At 38.8% G+C, this 18,148-nt stretch overlaps 1 protein-coding gene across 1 annotated transcript; it reads left to right on the top strand.

The window, feature by feature from the left end:
• The first annotated feature begins 2,354 nt into the window (after positions 1–2,354).
• On the top strand, positions 2,355–17,977 carry LOC134752922 (sodium/nucleoside cotransporter 2-like). The gene is made up of 15 exons (XM_063688705.1): positions 2,355–2,504; positions 4,256–4,333; positions 5,541–5,727; positions 6,678–6,849; positions 7,417–7,541; positions 7,936–8,072; positions 8,372–8,461; positions 8,768–8,929; positions 9,531–9,624; positions 11,588–11,747; positions 12,739–12,950; positions 14,200–14,315; positions 14,668–14,787; positions 15,775–15,835; positions 17,876–17,977. The coding sequence occupies exons 1-15, from the start codon at positions 2,475–2,477 to the stop codon at positions 17,908–17,910; spliced, it is 1,779 nt and encodes a 592-aa protein (XP_063544775.1). The 5' UTR covers positions 2,355–2,474; the 3' UTR covers positions 17,911–17,977.
• The last annotated feature ends 171 nt before the right edge of the window (positions 17,978–18,148 follow it).

Below are 18,148 nucleotides of genomic sequence, written 5' to 3'. Positions count from 1 at the left end.
AATAATAATATGTATAATTTTAGATTAAATAAGTATGTTTCCCTATGTGAAACTATGTTGCCGTGCCCTAACAGGGCGTCACATGAACAGCTTATATTTAAGAACACCTGTACCTGCTATGTGATATGCAATAAATGATTTCAATTTCAATTTAGTATAGTGCTTATGCACTGCGCTGGATTCGAATTCGATGGGGTAGATACGTGGACTGTCCGCTATCCCTTATCGGGGTTTTATAAGGGTATTGCATAAGGCTTAACTCACCATACCCTTTGCCAGACGAAACCCTTTGTTTTGGTTTTAAAAACCCTTATATAAAGCTACCACATTTGAGTGATCGGTAGCCCAAATACCCTTACAAAACCCTTATCATCCGCTCACCAACACCTTGCATATTGCTTATAAGGGTTAGCCTTATAAAGGGCTTCCCTTTTAGCATATAAGCGTGCTAATTTAAGTCGTCTACCTTGTTCATAAAGCACACTTTACTTCGAATCCGAGCGATCGTCGGCGGCGACGGCGGCGTTCTTTGACTAGGCACGTATTTTCTTTCCTTTTCATACACTACCGTAGATATATACTAATCCTGTCTCTTTCACGCAAAGGGAAACCTTTATAAAAAGCGCTTAAAGATAAGGGTAACCCTTATTAAGGCTAGCCTTATTTTTGGTTAGCATTTCGGTAAGGGTTAGTCAAAGGTAAGGGTATGAATGGGCTTGCAGTTCAAAAGGGAAAGTCTTTCAATGTGTTAGCCGTGTTTAAGTGTTGCCCATTGAAAGGGTTTTATCGCGGAAAGGGTTGTCCGGTCCCTGTGGACATGGGGCACGTGGACAGAAGTCATAGCAATATTTAGGAAATATTACGCGAAACCCCACTACCGCAATCAGAGGGTCTATCGCGGAACAAGAATATCGAAATGTCGTTATCCAACATCTCTGTCACTCTTGCGTATTCGAGCGATAAAGAGACAGGAGACAGATGGCGAAATTTTGGATTCGCGTTTCCCGGTAGGTCCTCTGTAAACAAACTTGAAACAAACCGCCTTGATGCATCAATGTCATATTTTATTATCTTTGAAAACTTGTCAAAATAAAGGTACAGTAGGGTCATAGAGTAACTTATACTAGAGCGGTACTGTCATAGTAAATTTTGTAACCCCAGTAAATTCACTGCCATCTGTCGACACACTTTAAAACTAAAAATGAAGATTTATAAAAATACGATAGAATGTATTTAAATATAGATAAATGATTTTTTTTATTTGCATTAATTATTTTTATGATTTTGACCCATGTTCTTTCACTGATATGCGTTAAAATTGTTAAATAACAAACGAAACCGTCAACGCCATCTCTACGACTGTAGGCCAAAACTAGTAGCGCCCTCTGAACGAGAATCAAATTTTCTTGATTTTCGAGGCACGTTTTTTCCTTAGACTGTATCCATCTATTACGGAGTTATATCTATCTTTGGTAGGGTATAAGTTACTCTATGGTTTACTAAAAAGGCTAGTAGTGCACTCTGGTGGCAGAACATTGCAGTAGTAATATCCCCGATAAGACATTTCGATGCCTACCAAACCCTGATAACCCTGATACCCTGACTGATAACCGGGCTTACGAAACCGCGAAACTGTCGTAAGCTCTGTATACTCATAATAATGTTTATCTTTTGTGTTATTTATCTTACACTTTTCGCTAATAAAGATTCCCGTTAGAGGGCACGAAATGTCGCCCCATATTTTGGTACATACATTAAAAGTTTCATAAATAATCTGTTTTTCCTCTTAGTGGTATACATGATGATTGGAGTTTATTGAGGTTATTAAAGACCATCTACTATAGACTTTCTACTCTTGTTTAGATTTTCTTGAAGGAATTTTCTCAAATGATTTTTACGCCTAAGACCCTAATCTGTTAAACAAAAGCCATTGTTTCTTTTATGTGAGCGGTTGGCCATTTTGTCTGAGCGCGTGCCAAAGCAACAATGTCGTTTGAATAGCGGCTGTATCGTGGTGGTTTTAAGGTTCTAATCTATGTAATAATATGAGCGCTCGCCTACATTGAGGTGGTCGATGGTTCTACATGTTAATAATAAATAAATTATTTATTTGGCAGGCAAGAAACTTTTTTTTAAGCACATTGCTAGTTGGCAATAGATGTCGCGACGAACGAAAACTGTAACGCTCAACAATTTTCAGCTGGACTATTATCCACAATGTCACTTTCTAATTGCCATGATTCCATATATAATAAAACTGTCAAGAGTGGTGATGAGTATTAGACGTAGACATAATTATTTACAATTTTTCACATTATGCTTGATTAATCGCCGTGTATCTCGTTTTTCAGATTAAAGATGGCGCTTCATTCTATATCCGACAACATTATGCAGAAGTGCAAGCCTTAAATTGTCAACAGACATTTTGGAGTGTTTTATTAGTTCCTTTAAATTAGATTAGAAAAGTTACAAAAATGGAGTCAGAAGTCAGGAAACGAGAATCGGTAAGTGATTTCAATAAAAATCTTTTCACCTCAGCAGCTCGAACAAGCCTACTTTCGTCACTCCCTGGAGTGAGGAAAGTGCGACTTGTTGACGAGTGAAACAAAGTAGATTTTTAATTTAGTGAAGGCCATAATATACTTCTATTACAAATACAAGAAATTTATTTATCACATTAATTTAAACACAAACTTATAGTATATGGCCTATTAAAATTAAATTAAATTAAATTAAATTATCATTTATTTCAGGCCTAATACACCCATATGTGTTAGTAACTTACATAGCTAATAAAAATAATGTTAGTGCAATTACAAAACAAATTAACATGCAAATTAACTAATGACTAGGAGCTAACTTAGGGCTAGGACACACCGGATGAGCCTTACTATACTTTGTTATTTTCAATTACAATTCGTTTTTTTTTTTGTTTCTCTGTATTATTCTGTGTAATTCGAAATACATTTTAACCTTTAATATGTTCCTCACTACTGAGGTGAAAAATTATATGTGCAACACACAGGTGCAACACGAGAGCAAAGTTATTTTACATCTCGTGTTTTTGAGTCTCTCGCTACGCTCAAGATTCTAACTTAGAATGGCACTCTCCTCTGCAGCTGTTTTTGTCATAGGCGTCTTCCGACATCCGATATAATTGGAAAGGCGCTTCCGATAAATTCAGCCATGTCGGAGCCCCCAGCCAGCTGTCGGACCGATAATATTTGTTTGTGTGCGTATGTGTAGGCATAATGCTTGTTGTAGTGTGCATGACCGCTAAATAAGACGGCGCTCGGGCGCGCCCCCGCGGCCTGACGGATGTGGGGTGAGTAGGGTCCTACATCCGATATCGGATCGGAAAATGTGAAAACACTCTTACAATAAAACAATCTTTCTTCTATGACATTGTTTGGTAAACTGACGTGTTGTTTGGTCTTACAAGCATTCTGTAGTCAGCGCCGGCAGTTCCGTGGCAGTCGTAAGCGATAACAGTTACAGTTGCTATTAAATTTTATTGTAAAGGATTTTTTGTAAATAAGTAGGTATATTACAGTTTAAAATTACGTTTTATTTGGAATATCTGTCTACTATATGTGTGTGAGGCATCGTAGGTTTAAATGCTAATCTGATTTTTGTTTGTTTGAGGTATTGAAGTTGGCAATCGAGGTTTTAAGAGTTCTCCATGCATAAAAGTTGTTTTTTTTTTTGTTTACATCATCGTTTATTTCTCAGTTGTCTTCAAAAATGTGTGTCTATAACAAGTAAACTCCTTCAAAGTTTGAAGTTCAAAGTCTTCAAACTATTCTTTGAAATTTGCGACCCGAACAACCTTGAAGATTTAAACTAAGATTCCAATTTTGAATTCTTGACTGACTCGATATCGCGTCCGTGGTAATCAAGGGGTAAATACCTACCTATACCGTTGATCAAACAAATCTTGTCAGTAGAAAATGGCGGCATATTTAAAAAATGTAGGCGCGAAGGGTTATCGCCTATCGTCCCATAGAAAATTTAAATTTCGCGCCGTTTTCTACTGACAAGATTTGCTTGACCAAGTATACTTATAATTTTTCTTACAAGCTTGAAGGTGACTGCGTACTGCGTCATACATTGTGAGAGCATCTTTTTGATTTCTGAAAACAGCATATTTAAATTACTTATCCGAAAATGACTTAATTAAGTCATTTTTGGATAAGTTAATTATTAACTATATGCCTACCTAATCTAGGTACTAATCAATTTGTGTTATTCACAGGCAAAATCGCATAATGGAACAGAAATAGAGATGGATGACGTTCCGAAGCAATATGGCCAAAACGGAGTCAACGGGGAGGTAAACTGATTTATAAATAAATTCCAATAATCTAACCTCACTTTCTCTTTTCCGTATGTTTTAAGAAACTAAACGAAGGTAAAAGGATGAATATTTGTTTTAAATGCTAGAGTATGCAAAAGGGAAATTTGAGTTTACTTCTTTACATATTTTCCATTATTACGAAAGAAAGGATCTGAGTGAGGTTAGTTTTTTGGAATTTAATTACAAATCGGAGTATAAGTCACCTCTTTTTGTGTTTGGATGCTGCAACCTAGCCTAGCCTCTCTTTGATAAGAGCTAAAGTACCTACCTAGCTAAATTTAAATTTCCTTAACGAATGACTAACTGTAGGTAAATACGGGTTTTCCAGTCGATATCACGTGACCATACTGTCGATAACATTGAAACGTTAATTCTTATCAACGTTGTTAATATTGCATTGAGGATAATGCAGAAACAGTGATTTCGAAATACGCAAATATCTTGTAACCTACAAGCAATTTAAATTTTGGTAGGTATTGCAGCGCCAGGTACTAGTACTCTCTCTCTCTACCTAGCCTTATCCCACCATAGTACTAAGTAGGTACATACATATACATTTTGTCCGAAATCCATAGCATCAGTAACAAACTTCGTTTGTTCAGATTAGGTATTCAGCCTATTCAGCTACATGCATCAGAAAAATGAACTATATAGTTAACAAGTAATTATAGCACAAGCTTTAGCTACCTATCCAATTTAACCAAATGTGTCTCGCAGCTAAACCTCGAGACGACCTCATCATCCTGGCTTTGTTAGTGGAGTAGCTACGCCAATTTCCGCGGTCCTCGGCCGAGTTCTTTAAGTCCCTCCCTGTAAGATACAATATTTGCATTTGCTTTTGCGAGACGACATGCGACCGGCAAAACGTGTAACAGGTGGCGGCGTTTCCTCCCTTTTTTTTTGAGGGAGTGGGAATGCACTTACGCACGGTGTGTGGGACTCGCCGCTCCTTGCCCCTCTCTTACCGAGAGGGGGGGAGTATTTGGCCCTACCCACTAAACCCACTCCGGCGTTTCACCCTCTTTGCCGTTCGTGAGGGCGCACTGGGATCGATAACATTCCACCACGGCGCCCTCCGGCAGCCCCGGCCTATCGCCAGGGCACCCTCACAATGGAGGGGGGGTCAGAAACGTTTGGTCCCCTCCTCCCTGCAGAAAAAGGTTCTAAGTTCATTTTATCGCAGGTAACCTTCGAGCCCCTGGACCACGATCCCTCAGGCTGGCTGGAGACGACCCTGGCCAGAGTGGGCAGCTCCACCGAGGACTTCTTCAAGAAGAACAAGTCCAGCTTCGGGACAGTCATGAGCTTTGTGCTGAACGGGCTCGTGATAGGATACTTTATAGGATGCTTGTATTATTATTTAGAATATAGTAAGTATTTTCTTTGCATGTCTAACGTCCTGTACTTATAGTCAAAAAGTCTTCTCTGGACTGGACAGCAAGATGAAGACAGTATATAACAAAGGGCCTACCTAGAAACGTCTGCCGCTGCTTTATCGCTCTTGCATATGCGAGCGATAGGCAGATAAAGTTTTTTCGATATTTCGATGTTGGCGGTCCTCAAATTAAGGCCTATCTTTAAATATTAGAGAGGTCGCATCAATTCAGTAATTGGTATTTGTCCTCTGACACCAAATCTATATGAAGTTATAGTGTGAGTTGGTGCTTAGATCTATCACGATACATCATCTTAGGTAGTATGATTTACTGTGTCACTGTACACAGTCAACGCCTTCTTTCATATTTCTTTGATAAGAATAGAATAAATTAGAAGAAAAGTCAGAAAACGTTTAAATTTAGGTATTACATAAGACAACAGAACTAATTTATTATAAAGCGTCACTGAAAAGGTCTCCACTCAGCTTAATGCCAAGACACCACCTAAGGATCTCGACGCTGGTCTTCCGTGGAGACCGCAAGAGAGAGCGCAATCTACGCGCTAAAGTACACGTTTTATATAATGCAAAAGTTTCAAGTAAATGTACACTACTACATTCTTATCTTCTTTTTCATCATGGTGCGCCGTCCCCCACCGCCACCACCACCGCCAACCACCCACTTATTCCAGTACTACAACTATGTCCACAAGTTCAACACGTATTAAGTATCAGTGGGTACTTAATTTTGGGTGTTGCCTGTTTTTCGTTCTGAAAATGTGTTGCCGTAGAACTGCGACTAGGGTTTGCAATCCGGACCCAAAATGTATGAAATTATCCGGATCTGGATCCGGATCAGCGGATCTTTCCGTACATTGGGAGCTTTTGGACTAATAGTTGGGTGGTTGTACGGTATATGTTCTTAATAAATCTTTCTGTTTACAGCCGACGCCCCCCTCTACCTCTGCGAGGGTTTCGGCAGCCTCATCGCCTTCCTCGGCATCATATACTTCTTCCTCATCTATTTTTATGTTGTGAAGCGTTATTTCGGCGCGTGGCTCTCTAAGAATGTGTATAGCAACATTGGTGCTGCTGGTAGCTTCGTTTGGAGGTTTATGTGAGTATTGTTAATTACCATTATTTTTTACTGAAGACATGGGTTAAATCCCTTGATCTTAGAGCATTTTTTAACATTGTCCGATCCGACAGGTGACGGGGGCTCCGACATGGACACCCTGTAATTATCGTAAGCGCCTTTCCGATATCGGATGTCGGAAGGCGCCTATGAGAAAAACTGCTGCTAGAGAGTGCCATATGACTTTAAGTCTGCCTTTTTTTGGGTTATCTATCGTTTTTTAGTAATAATGATTTATTAAATGAATAAATAAATACATAAAAACACATATGTTTACATTTTACTTCCATATGATGATCGGGCAATGTGAAAACGCTCTTGGGCTCTTTTATAATTGTTTATTATTATTCATTTGATCCGTACTGAATGCGACACCATATGTTTAATACACGCCTGTAAACAAATTTCTGTTTACCCTATCTTATTGCAATGTTTGTGGATACGTTGTTTATGTACAGATTTCCGTTAATCATTTTATAATCTTCATGATCACTTCTTGACTACACCTTTTTCACAAAAGTAACTATTTGTTATTCTTTTATTCTTCAGGTGGTTGAGATTGATTTTAACTGTGGCCTTACTGTTGGCCATCGCCATATTCCTGTACGTCGACACAAGGGATCAGCCGGAGAGACTCATCTCACTGAGCGGGATCGGCATCATATTGCTGCTAGGTAAGACTTCATATTAGGCGACATAAAGGATGACTGACGTTAGGCCGGTCCGAGTCCTGTCCGAGGTTTGGTTTTCTATAGAAAGCATTACTTGATCACCGATCAACCACCTGGGCCCGGGCCCGGAACGTTCTAGCGTGATTCATCCTTTACGCTAAGGATGTTGACTTGACATTGATTAGGTACATTTATGGACTGCATCAGAATTGTCGGTGATTAATGTTCTTATGTCCTTACTCCTTAACTATGAAGAACATTTAAATAATGCGTCTTTTTGACAGATAGTGAATCTAAATATAATGTACCTTCCGACCAGTGCAGTGCGTTTGAATGCCTGATTGGAAGACTAAAGACAGATGAAATCGTCTTATCTATGCTTGACGTCCATTGCCAGGATTCGTGTTCTCCAAGCACCCGGGCCGGATAGCATGGCGGACAGTATGCAGCGGGTTGCTTCTGCAGTTTTTGTTTGCTCTGCTCTTCATCCGGTGGGAGCCGGGCCGGACAGCGCTGCAGTGCTTTTCCGATAAGGTACTAATACATCATGACCAGGATGTGAATTGTCTGATCGTCTTTTCCCAATCAACCAACCTTTTCACGCTTGGAAGTTTATCGCAAAAAAATTAGGCTTCATGTGAAAGAAATTAGTTGGTAGTCAAATCATCATTAAATACATGTAACATAACGTCCACTACTTGGTGAGTTCACATTCGAAGAGCAGTCATCACTACGCTAGTACGCTATCATAACTAATACTCAGATATGGTAAGATTCCTGAGAGTTGGCCCTGTCCGTCCACTTTTTGTAACCAAATGTATTGTTCCTTTCAGGCTGCGACGTTCCTGTCATACGGTATAGAGGGCGCTGCGTTTGCCTTCGGTGATCTCCTTGTGAGGACAGAGAATGTCTTCGCTTTTGCCGTAAGTATAATTTAAGTACGAGCTTAAAGATTTGAGTTGGTTTAGGTTATTTTCAAGGGCTTCCAAGTATGAGTATTTTTGCTATGCTCCTCTTCTCCTCTTGAGTTGAGGATTATGCATCACTCAGCCCTCAGCCCTAATTTACGTTGAAAAATGTACCTCAGGGTACTAAAGGTAGTTTGCTATTACTACTAATATTGACACTCTTACCACCTATCGTAATATATCGCTCTTGTAAAGCGCACTTGCTATATATTTATTTTATTTAGAAAACAAACTTACAATCACTATTTTTTCCACTTTTAGTCCCTGCCTGTGATATTCTTCTTCAGCATGCTGGTGGAGGTGATGTTCTACTTGGGCGCACTGCAGTGGTTCTGCAACAAACTTGGCGAGCTGCTGCAAACAGCTACAGCTACTACTGTGTGCGAGAGTGTCATCGCTGTCGCTAATTGTTTCCTTGGAATGGTAAGCCGATTTGAATCTCCATGATTATTCTCCTGAACTATCAAAACAATAATATGGAGTTCTAGTGATTATTCTCCATCATTTTTATTAATTTACTAGACCGGGAAATAGAAGTGGTCTAAGTATAGAACCTTGAGGTACTCCGAACTTTTGTCCGAACTCAAGCCTGCATTATTCAGTGTTACATTTCGATTGATTTGTGTTATTCCTATGACTCAATAGTGTTATTATTAGGAAAAATCTCCATGCAGTCATCTTAGGCGCCGCTGTAAACTTATAAATGTCTAATATTCAATCAAATGCTTCTGCACATTTCAATTGGAAAATTTTAACTATGTAACGCAACGACATGTTACTTTTTATAAATGTTCCAATTACAACAGCTGATTGTAGTTGTGTGCGATCATTGAACAAACAAATGTTAAACGACCTTATTTTTGGCACTCCACTTTACCGTTCAACCTTACCTACAACCTTACCTACCTTACCTACAAAATCATACAAAAAATAGGTGCCAACGACTGCTACTTTTCAGTGTGAAATTTCAAATAGGTACTATTTAAATTTAAAGTATTTTTACCAAACCTGTGATTGTGTTCAGACGGAGTCAGTGCTGTTGATCAAGGCGTACATCCGGGTGCTCACTCCGTCCGAGCTGCACGTCGTCATGGCTTCCGGCTTCGCCACCGTCTCTGGCAAGTAATTAACCGCTTTTTTGTATTCTAACTTATGAGTTTTATTAAGGTCTGGGATTTATGAGGTAAAAAGCACACCAAAGACTATCTGTAATAATTAACTTTTTCTCCTATGGGTTCAACTAATTAATGACATTAATATTGACAGTAAAGAGAGGTACACGGCAATTTTGGGTCATTCTCAAAAAATATGACTACGGTCCTATTGCCGCGACCCGTACAAAATATATGAAAAGTCGTGGCAACTAGACGCAACCCTAGAAAAATGCTTTTTGCTAGTAAAATGTTATTAGAGAAAATTGTTGCTCTCTTTGAACAAATCGAATGTTTTACCTGTCTCATAGAATTTTTTTGCTGACTTAAAAATTTAAATGGAGAATGACAATCCGACCCTAAAAAACAACATAACATTGGATAACGAGTTCAAGCACTCGTAGATTTTAATATGTAGATTCAACGATCGTATTATCTTTTATCAAATTATTCCTGCTGATAAAAATGGCTTAATTGTCATTAAAAACTCAAGCTGTAATAATTTAGATTACAATACATCCCTACTTCTTTGTTTGTCGGCGGTGTATGTATAAAAACATATATTCAATACTTACGTAATCGTAAAATATTGATAATGATATATATATGTGATGTATTAGTAAAATAACTGGTTGTTGTTGCCTTGAAACATTTACTTTTTGTCGAACGGTAAACACAGTAACTAGCTATAACTTAGGTTAAAAAAACTTGCATGATAGAATTTGTATGATATTAATTGGAAACGACTCCTTTATTTAAAAAAAAGTACTGTGTGAACTATGTGATAAAGTAATAAGTATAATATTTATATCAACATTTTACATTAGATTCAGATTATGTACTTTCGACGCTGCTATCTGTTAATGAATCTGAATAGCATAAAAACGCTCTAGGTAACAGACTCGAATGAGGCCCCGAGATAACTTAAATATTACGTCTTATTCTTTTACAAATAATAAGTACTAACTTATTGATTACATGCCTTTTCTGGTAGAACAAAGGCAACACTTTTTTCATGTCATTTCTTATATGTAATTATGTTCTTGCAATATATTATTGATTGATTGAAGGATTTAAATTACAAACAACAATTACAATTTGCGACATTGGAACTATTAAAAAAAAAGTAAAAAATATATATTAGGGGACATCTTCAACAGCAGGGGAAGGTGACATATCAACCTAGCCCCAAAGAGACCCAAACCAAGCAAAGCTTGTACTATGGGCTTGTATTAGGCGACGATATACATAAATACATAGTTATATACATAGAAAACACCCATGACTCAGGAACAAATATCTGTGCTCATCACACAAAAATTCCCTTACCGGGATTCGAACCCAGGACCATCGGCTTCACAGGCAGGGTCACTACCCACTAGGCCAGACCGGTCGTCGATTTTTTGATGATGTTTGATTGATAAATCCGAGGGTACCTGTATTTCGCGTATTAGACGGGATATCTTTTCAATTCTTACACCGGCCAAGTGCGAGTCGGACTCGCGCAGCAAGGGTTCCGTACTTTTTAGTATTTGTTGTTATATAGCGGCAACAGAAATACATCATGTGTGAAAATTTCAATTGTCTAGCTATCACGGTTCATGAGATACAGCCTGGTGACAGAAAGACAGACAGACGGACAGACGGCCAGCGGAGTCTTAGTAATAGGGTCCCGTTTTTACTCTTTGGGTACGGAACCCTAAAAAATGACTGTTACACACATTTTGGTAGATCAAATATTGACGTTTTCTATAGGTGTATTAGGTACCAGAATTTTGTGCCCAATTTGGGCACAAAAAAAAATTGGGCCATAGTAAAAGATGCTTACTTGACCTATATACTCATAATGGAACACACTTGGCCAGAATCATTATGAAACAGAGACAAAAAATTTATTATTTATAAGCCTTATACCTGGATATCCTTACAGGCACCATACTAGCCACATACATCGCGTTCGGGGCCGAGCCCGCACACCTGGTGACCGCCAGTGTAATGTCAGCCCCAGCTGCTTTAAGTTACGCCAAGCTGCTTCTGCCGGAGACTAAGCGGTCGCTTACGGCTGTGGATAATATACAGCCTGTGGTCAGGTACGTTTATAATGTTCTTTTCAACACACTTGCTCAAAACGACGTTTTTATTCCACCGATTTTTGGCTCATAATCCTAGATATTAAACACGCGTGCTCTTTCAGTGTATTATTCCACTCGTGCTTTTGCATTATATTATCCGACTGAGTTAAGAAGGTAACTGATTGCTAATAATATGCATGGAAAGGGAGCCTTCTTTAATTGGTCGGACTGGCGAGGGCCGGCCGGCAGTACGAGTATGACAGATGAAACACACAATGCTGTTTTAACTATTAAAATTTTATTAATATGAGTTTCTTTTTTTTTCTCGCAAGTGTGTTGAAAAACGTCGTATGAAACGCGTGTGCGTTTTGAGATATACGCTCTTGAAGGTTTATTTAGGGCTCTCATTTTTATCTTGATTATCTATCTATGCGCCACCGAGCGACCGGGTATAAGAGAAAGAATATTCATATAAAATTTGGGCAGCATAGGATTTTTTCTCTTTCACTCTTATAAATTTCGGTATTTCGCCATCGCCTACCTATGATGACACCCGGTCGGTGATAAGGACAAAGCATGGCATTATTTTCTCCTTTCTCTTATAGGAATCGCAATAAGACTATCTTTCTCTATCAAAGAGTGTCAGGCCCTTGGCTTACGGCGATGGATAATATTCAGCCTATGGTCAGGTACCTACTTTCATGTTCTTTCTCTTTTCCTCACTACTGAGGAGATCACAGCCACATAAAGGCAATCTCCAGCCTCTATCATGATTCCCCAAATTGAAGATGGAAACCCACCTTTAGTAATGGTGGAATCGCACCTAATGCAGTCGCAATTTTATTGTTATCATACCTACCCCACTACTTCATGGCACTTATGTCACGGGCAATTTGACTAGCTAAAGCAGAGGAAGAAGCATTCTGCACTTTAGACTATTTCTTTGTTTCTACTTTCTGCCTTTCAAACAAAGCTCTTCGAGCCAGATAATATTCTAAAATTTTTACAGTGAGGACCAATCCGCCCTGTCAGCAGCGGCCCGTGGGGCGACCAACGGCATCGCGCTTATCCTCAACATCGTTGCCAACATCGTGGCCTTCGTGTCCTTCATCGCGTTCGTCAACGGCGTGCTGGGCTACTGCGGCGGCCTGCTGGGGAACCCGGGCCTTAACCTGGAGTGGATATTTGGGAAGGTCTTCATCCCGCTCTGTTATGTGATGGGTAAGTTGCTGAAGAGAGAGCTACCTAAGGAAGCTCAAACCCCGACACGTGATCCAATGACTTTTCTGGGAATGTTGTATATGTTGTTGTTGTTGTATTATGAAATATGAATTGATTGCCACTTGCTTTTCGGTGAAGTTGAATAGAATAGAATAGTTTTTATTCGTAAACACACAGACAATAGACATACATTAAAAGAACAGTGAAAATAAATTGTAACGAAATGGCCCCATCTCAGCATGCTGCTGGCGACTTCCAGCGCTGATCTTCCGATGAGACCATCGAGTCGTGAAGGAACCAGCATATAGTCAGTAGCTGAAGTAGCTAATTGATTCAGGGGTTCAAAATGATCTGCAGACGCTCTTACTAATAAAGTTGTTTTTAGAACATTTTATACACCTAGGCTGCTAAGTTTCTTCAGTACCTACTCTAAAGAAAGGACGCTTATTATCACAAGGAATTTTGTACATGACCCGCCTGTTCTTATCTCTATCGCACGCATATAACTATATTGCTATCCCGTTCGCAGATTGTCATTGACCGCTGTCATTATAGGCGGTACAGAAATATAATGACGCGCAAGCGATAGAGATAGGAACAGGCGGAAATGTACGAAATTCCTTGTGCGAAGGGTCTTTTCTTTACTAGGTACATGTGCAAAAACAAAATGAGATTAAATAAAAAAACATAATGAGTGAGACCTCCCAATAGGGAATATTACGCGAAACTCTGCGTAGGGGGCGCCACTACCACAATCTGAGGGTCTATCGCGAAACAAGAAAATCGAAATTTCGTTATCTAACATCTCTTGCATATTCGAGCGATAAAGAGGCAGATAGCGAAATTTAGGATTCACGTTTCCCGGTAGGTCCTCTCTTCTCTATGCAAACCGCCTTGATGCATCAATGTCATATTTTATTATCTGAAAATTTGTCAAAAAACTGTAAATATGTGTAGTGTAGGCTACTGGTCATTTGAACCTGAGAATAATAACTGATGAACTTACATGAGTTTGGAGACCTTTCAAAGAGACAGAGACGCAACTGGGGACCGGAGAGCCGGCAGTTACCTCGCTCAACGCATCAGTCAGTCAGTCTGGCAGTTCAGCGGGGTAACGCAGCCAGCATCTTCGGCCTTACCGCAGGGGTCTTTATTAGAATTAGTTTAGTTTAGATTTATTGTAATTGCTAGGCTAGAATTGGTTTGCTTAATTTATCTGGTACTGCTATTTTATGGTGTTCTGTTACAGGGGTACCGTGGGAAGAGTGTGAGCTGGTAGGATCCCTGGTGGGACTGAAGACAGTGGTCAACGAGTTTGTAGCATACCAGCGGATGGGCGAGATGAAACAGGACGGACTGCTCTCTGTAAGTACTTATATAACAGAGATGACATGAGAAAGTCATACATCAAGATCCAGTTTCCTCTGGATTGAAAAAGTCAGTTGAATTTGACTTCACTTTAGTAAAAACAGAGCCTGGGTCAATTCTTTAAGTGATGTGGTCAAATTGTTATAAAAGGTTCGAAATAACTAAAATATAAATAAACTTGAATATTTCACAAGCTTTCTTGAAATTGAGTCTGGAAAAAATTGCACTCTTAAGACGTGTGAAAAACACCAAGTACTTTTTAAACCAAGTCACCATCCGCGTGATATCTCGCGCAACGTAAGTTAATGTTCTCTTCTATATTTCACAGCTACTTTTGTTAAAATTTCAGCCTCGCGGTGAGATCGTAGCAACATTCGCGCTCTGCGGGTTCACCAACCCAAGCTCGATGGGCGTTATGATTGGTGCGCTATCCGCCATGGCGCCCAACCAACGCGAGGCTCTCTCTAGCGTGAGTTATTTATTGAACCTGACTTTTTAATCAGACTGGTCTACTTAGGATCAAGAATATTAGGAACGTGGCAACATTTACGCTTTCCGACTTGATCGACCCCAGCTACATGGGGAATGGTTGGTGCGCTATCCGCCATGGCGCCCAACCAACGCGAGGCTCTCTCTAGTCTCTCTAGCGTGAGTAGTTTATTATAATCGGATTTTAAGTCAACCTGGCTTTGACGAGGATCAGAGAATTTCGTTATATGTATCTAACGCTTGCATATACGAGCGATAGAGAGGCAGATAACGAAGTTTTGATTTTCGATTTTCACGATAGACCCTCAGGATCGGTCTGTTGGCCTTGGCGCCCAACCAACGTGACACTCTCTCTATTTTTCTGCCAACTAAGGGGCCTACGATGCATTTGCAGCCTTGGTCGCCCTAGGCCCCAAGCCCCTTGTTAAGTACTAGCCGCCCTTTTCTCAACACGTTTTTATATAGACTGCCGCCGCTAATATCTAGCCGCCCTAGGCCCGGGCCTACTCGAGCCTTAGGGCAAATCCGCCACTGCCTTAGCAGATGATGATGATGATGATCGCTTTTCATCGTGTGTCATCGAACTATAACATCTAACAAGTAAAGTCCATTGGGGTAACTTCGAAAGCGGGTTAATTTAAAAATATTTTAGTATTTAATCGAAATTAAACTATCGTGAGACATATTTCAAAATATTTACGTCAGTACGGTTTCACTCACTATTAATTTTAGTCGCTTTTGGCGACATGTTTCGGATTCCTCGGGAATCCTTCCTCAGGCACGAGTGTCCTCGGCGGCTGTACTCCGCCGTGCACTGCCCGCGCCGCCCGCCTAGTCGCTCGTTGCACGCGCTGATAATAATAATAAAATGAATAATCTTGAGTGAAACCGTACCGATCTAAATATTTTTATTCTAGTATTTTTTTTTATAAACACCAAAATTAATGCAAGATACTGGTATTTACAGGTGGCGCTGCGCGCGCTGTTCGCAGGCTGCGGTATCTGCTTCTTAAACGCATGTTTTGCAAGTAAGTACATCAATATAATAATTAAGAGGCAAGTAGAGGGGTCATTTCTTCATACTAGGACTCTTTCCTCCGTGGTTTTTGTCTCTAGAAATTGTTTTCTTTAATCACATTAATATAATTAATATTTATATCGCACTGTTTTGTTTATTGCCTAAAAGGGCCTAATTGGCTAGGCCGCAAAGAGAAGTCTTATGCTATCAATGCTTATATGTATATACAGGATGATTTCGGGGTCGTGTAGCAAAAAAACAAGACATCAAACAGAATTCACAGATGAGCCTAATGATGTTGCTAATTATTGTTTCTCACCAATAATGACGAGAATTTTTCAGATGTCAGGTAAAAAAAAACATTTTTGCATACAAGTTGGTCACCCTACTCAATATGACGTCTTGTCGCTTTCCATACAGCGTATGTCAAAAGTCATAGGGTGACCATGATTACTTAGTATAAGATTAATTTTACTTGAAAAATAAGAAATAAAGTAATTGTCTTTTAATCAAATACTACCATATGATAATTTACAGTCAGAAAAAGTGATTTTGGATCACGACCAAGAAATCACTAGGTAAATAAGCAGAAACTATCAAACTGAATTTTTATTCCAATAATCATGAAAGTAACACCAAAAAAAATTATAAAATTTATAAAATATTTATGCTATAAACTGAAGTATCCCTATAGTTCATCCAATTATTTAAGTATTTGTAAGAAACACCATCTAGTTCCATTGCAAAAAAGACGTGATATATCTGATATTACATTTCTCCTTCTCCTAAACATCACCAGTGGTGTAACTGACTGACTGTTCCGAGCTACTTGGTAAACTTTCTTTTAATACCCCCTATCGCTCTAAAAGGTACTATCCCCCATTATCTGTTAAGACTGCATCCTCCAAATATAGACAGAATAGCTTCCTGGTTCGCGCGAGTCGAAGGATAAATGAGCTATCGAAAGAACTTGACATCGATATATTCAATTGTAAAGTTCCTAATGTGAGGCATACTTTGGTTAAGCGGTGTTTTATGTGAGCGACATTTCTATTAATATATTGTTACTCGTACATGTAATTTTTTTTGTTTCGTTTTCACTACGCGAAGAAATGCATTAAATTTATCAACTTAGTCTATTAGCGCCTTGTCACTATATATATATGTATTCTGTAACTTCATTTGAATCTGAGTAATTTTACTTTTGTTTGTTTTCATCTTGAACTCTGAGACCTCTGTTGTTATTAGAATAACTTTAACTATAACTAGAAGCCCCTAGAGGGGCTAATGAACTAAGTGTTCAAAACTTAGGATTATTCTAAGGCTTCTATTGCCATTAATTTTCAATTAGGTTTCCTTTTTTTCTCCTTTTTGTACGCATGTGTGTGTGCGTAAGTGCTAGCATTAGTTTAAAATTGAATACTTTGTAACTACCTGTGAGTTCCTGTAATTGGCTTCCTGTAAGTGTATAGCTGTTGGTTCTCCTTAACATAAATAAATAAATAAAATATCTGTAAACATACCCAATATATTCCAACAACACCTGTCAATCTTGTAAATCTTTCTCAGTAGTTTCTGAAGAATAAGAAGCCTTTACGAGCTGGTGTGGAGAAAAATAAATATTTCTCGAAATTATTAATGTTTACAAAAGATTTGTCCAGTGTACACTTTTGGAAGCAGATAAGGCAGATACCTTTGGCGCGTTGTTTCATCCGCTATAGGTACTCTTAAAGCTGACTGTACATACTACCTGTACATATGTAGTGAACAATCCTTTGCCATCGTATTTTCTGAGTAACGTTTGTAGGTATTTGTTTGTCATGCTACTTCAGTCAACCTCAGTACTTTTTGTACTGACTGAAATAGTGAAATAGCATAATATGTTCGTGCGTTTCCATGAAAATACGATGGTAAAGGATTATTCACTGCATCTGTATGCACTTATGGTCGGTTTTTCTAAATAAATAATTAATTATTTATAATACAGTGTATAATTATTTATAATACAGTGTATAATTATTCATAATACAGTGTATAATTTTTCTTTCAGGCTTGTTAATGCCGGACGATTCATTCGGAGCATAAGCTTTAAGTCGGAAGCACAGCTGTGTGATGTACTTAGTGTACCAAATATGTACTGTTTAATGTAGGTAAATAAAATTGTTATTTTTTTATGTGCGTTTTATGTATCTTAGGCACCTGATGTAGGGTTATCCAAATTCCTAATTCCCTATTCGGCCAGCTGAAGCGTCTAGTTATCTGTTATTTATAATTTTTGTATATAAGATGGCGGGACGACTTTAACCTCAACAAAAAATAGACA

This window comes from Cydia strobilella, chromosome 25 (assembly GCF_947568885.1).
Source record: "Cydia strobilella chromosome 25, ilCydStro3.1, whole genome shotgun sequence".
Taxonomy (NCBI): domain Eukaryota; kingdom Metazoa; phylum Arthropoda; class Insecta; order Lepidoptera; family Tortricidae; genus Cydia; species Cydia strobilella.
The sequence above is the reverse complement of the archived record's forward strand: the minus strand, read 5'-3'. Positions and strand labels throughout refer to the sequence as shown.

Bases quoted from the DNA above. Each gene is read 5' to 3' on its own strand.
- LOC134752922 (XM_063688705.1), top strand. From the start codon at position 2,475: ATGGAGTCAGAAGTCAGGAAACGAGAATCG. The intron at 4,334-5,540 runs GTAAACTGATTT...ATTTTATCGCAG, and splicing joins AAAACGGAGTCAACGGGGAG to GTAACCTTCGAGCCCCTGGA. The intron at 12,951-14,199 runs GTAAGTTGCTGA...GTTCTGTTACAG, and splicing joins CCCGCTCTGTTATGTGATGG to GGGTACCGTGGGAAGAGTGT.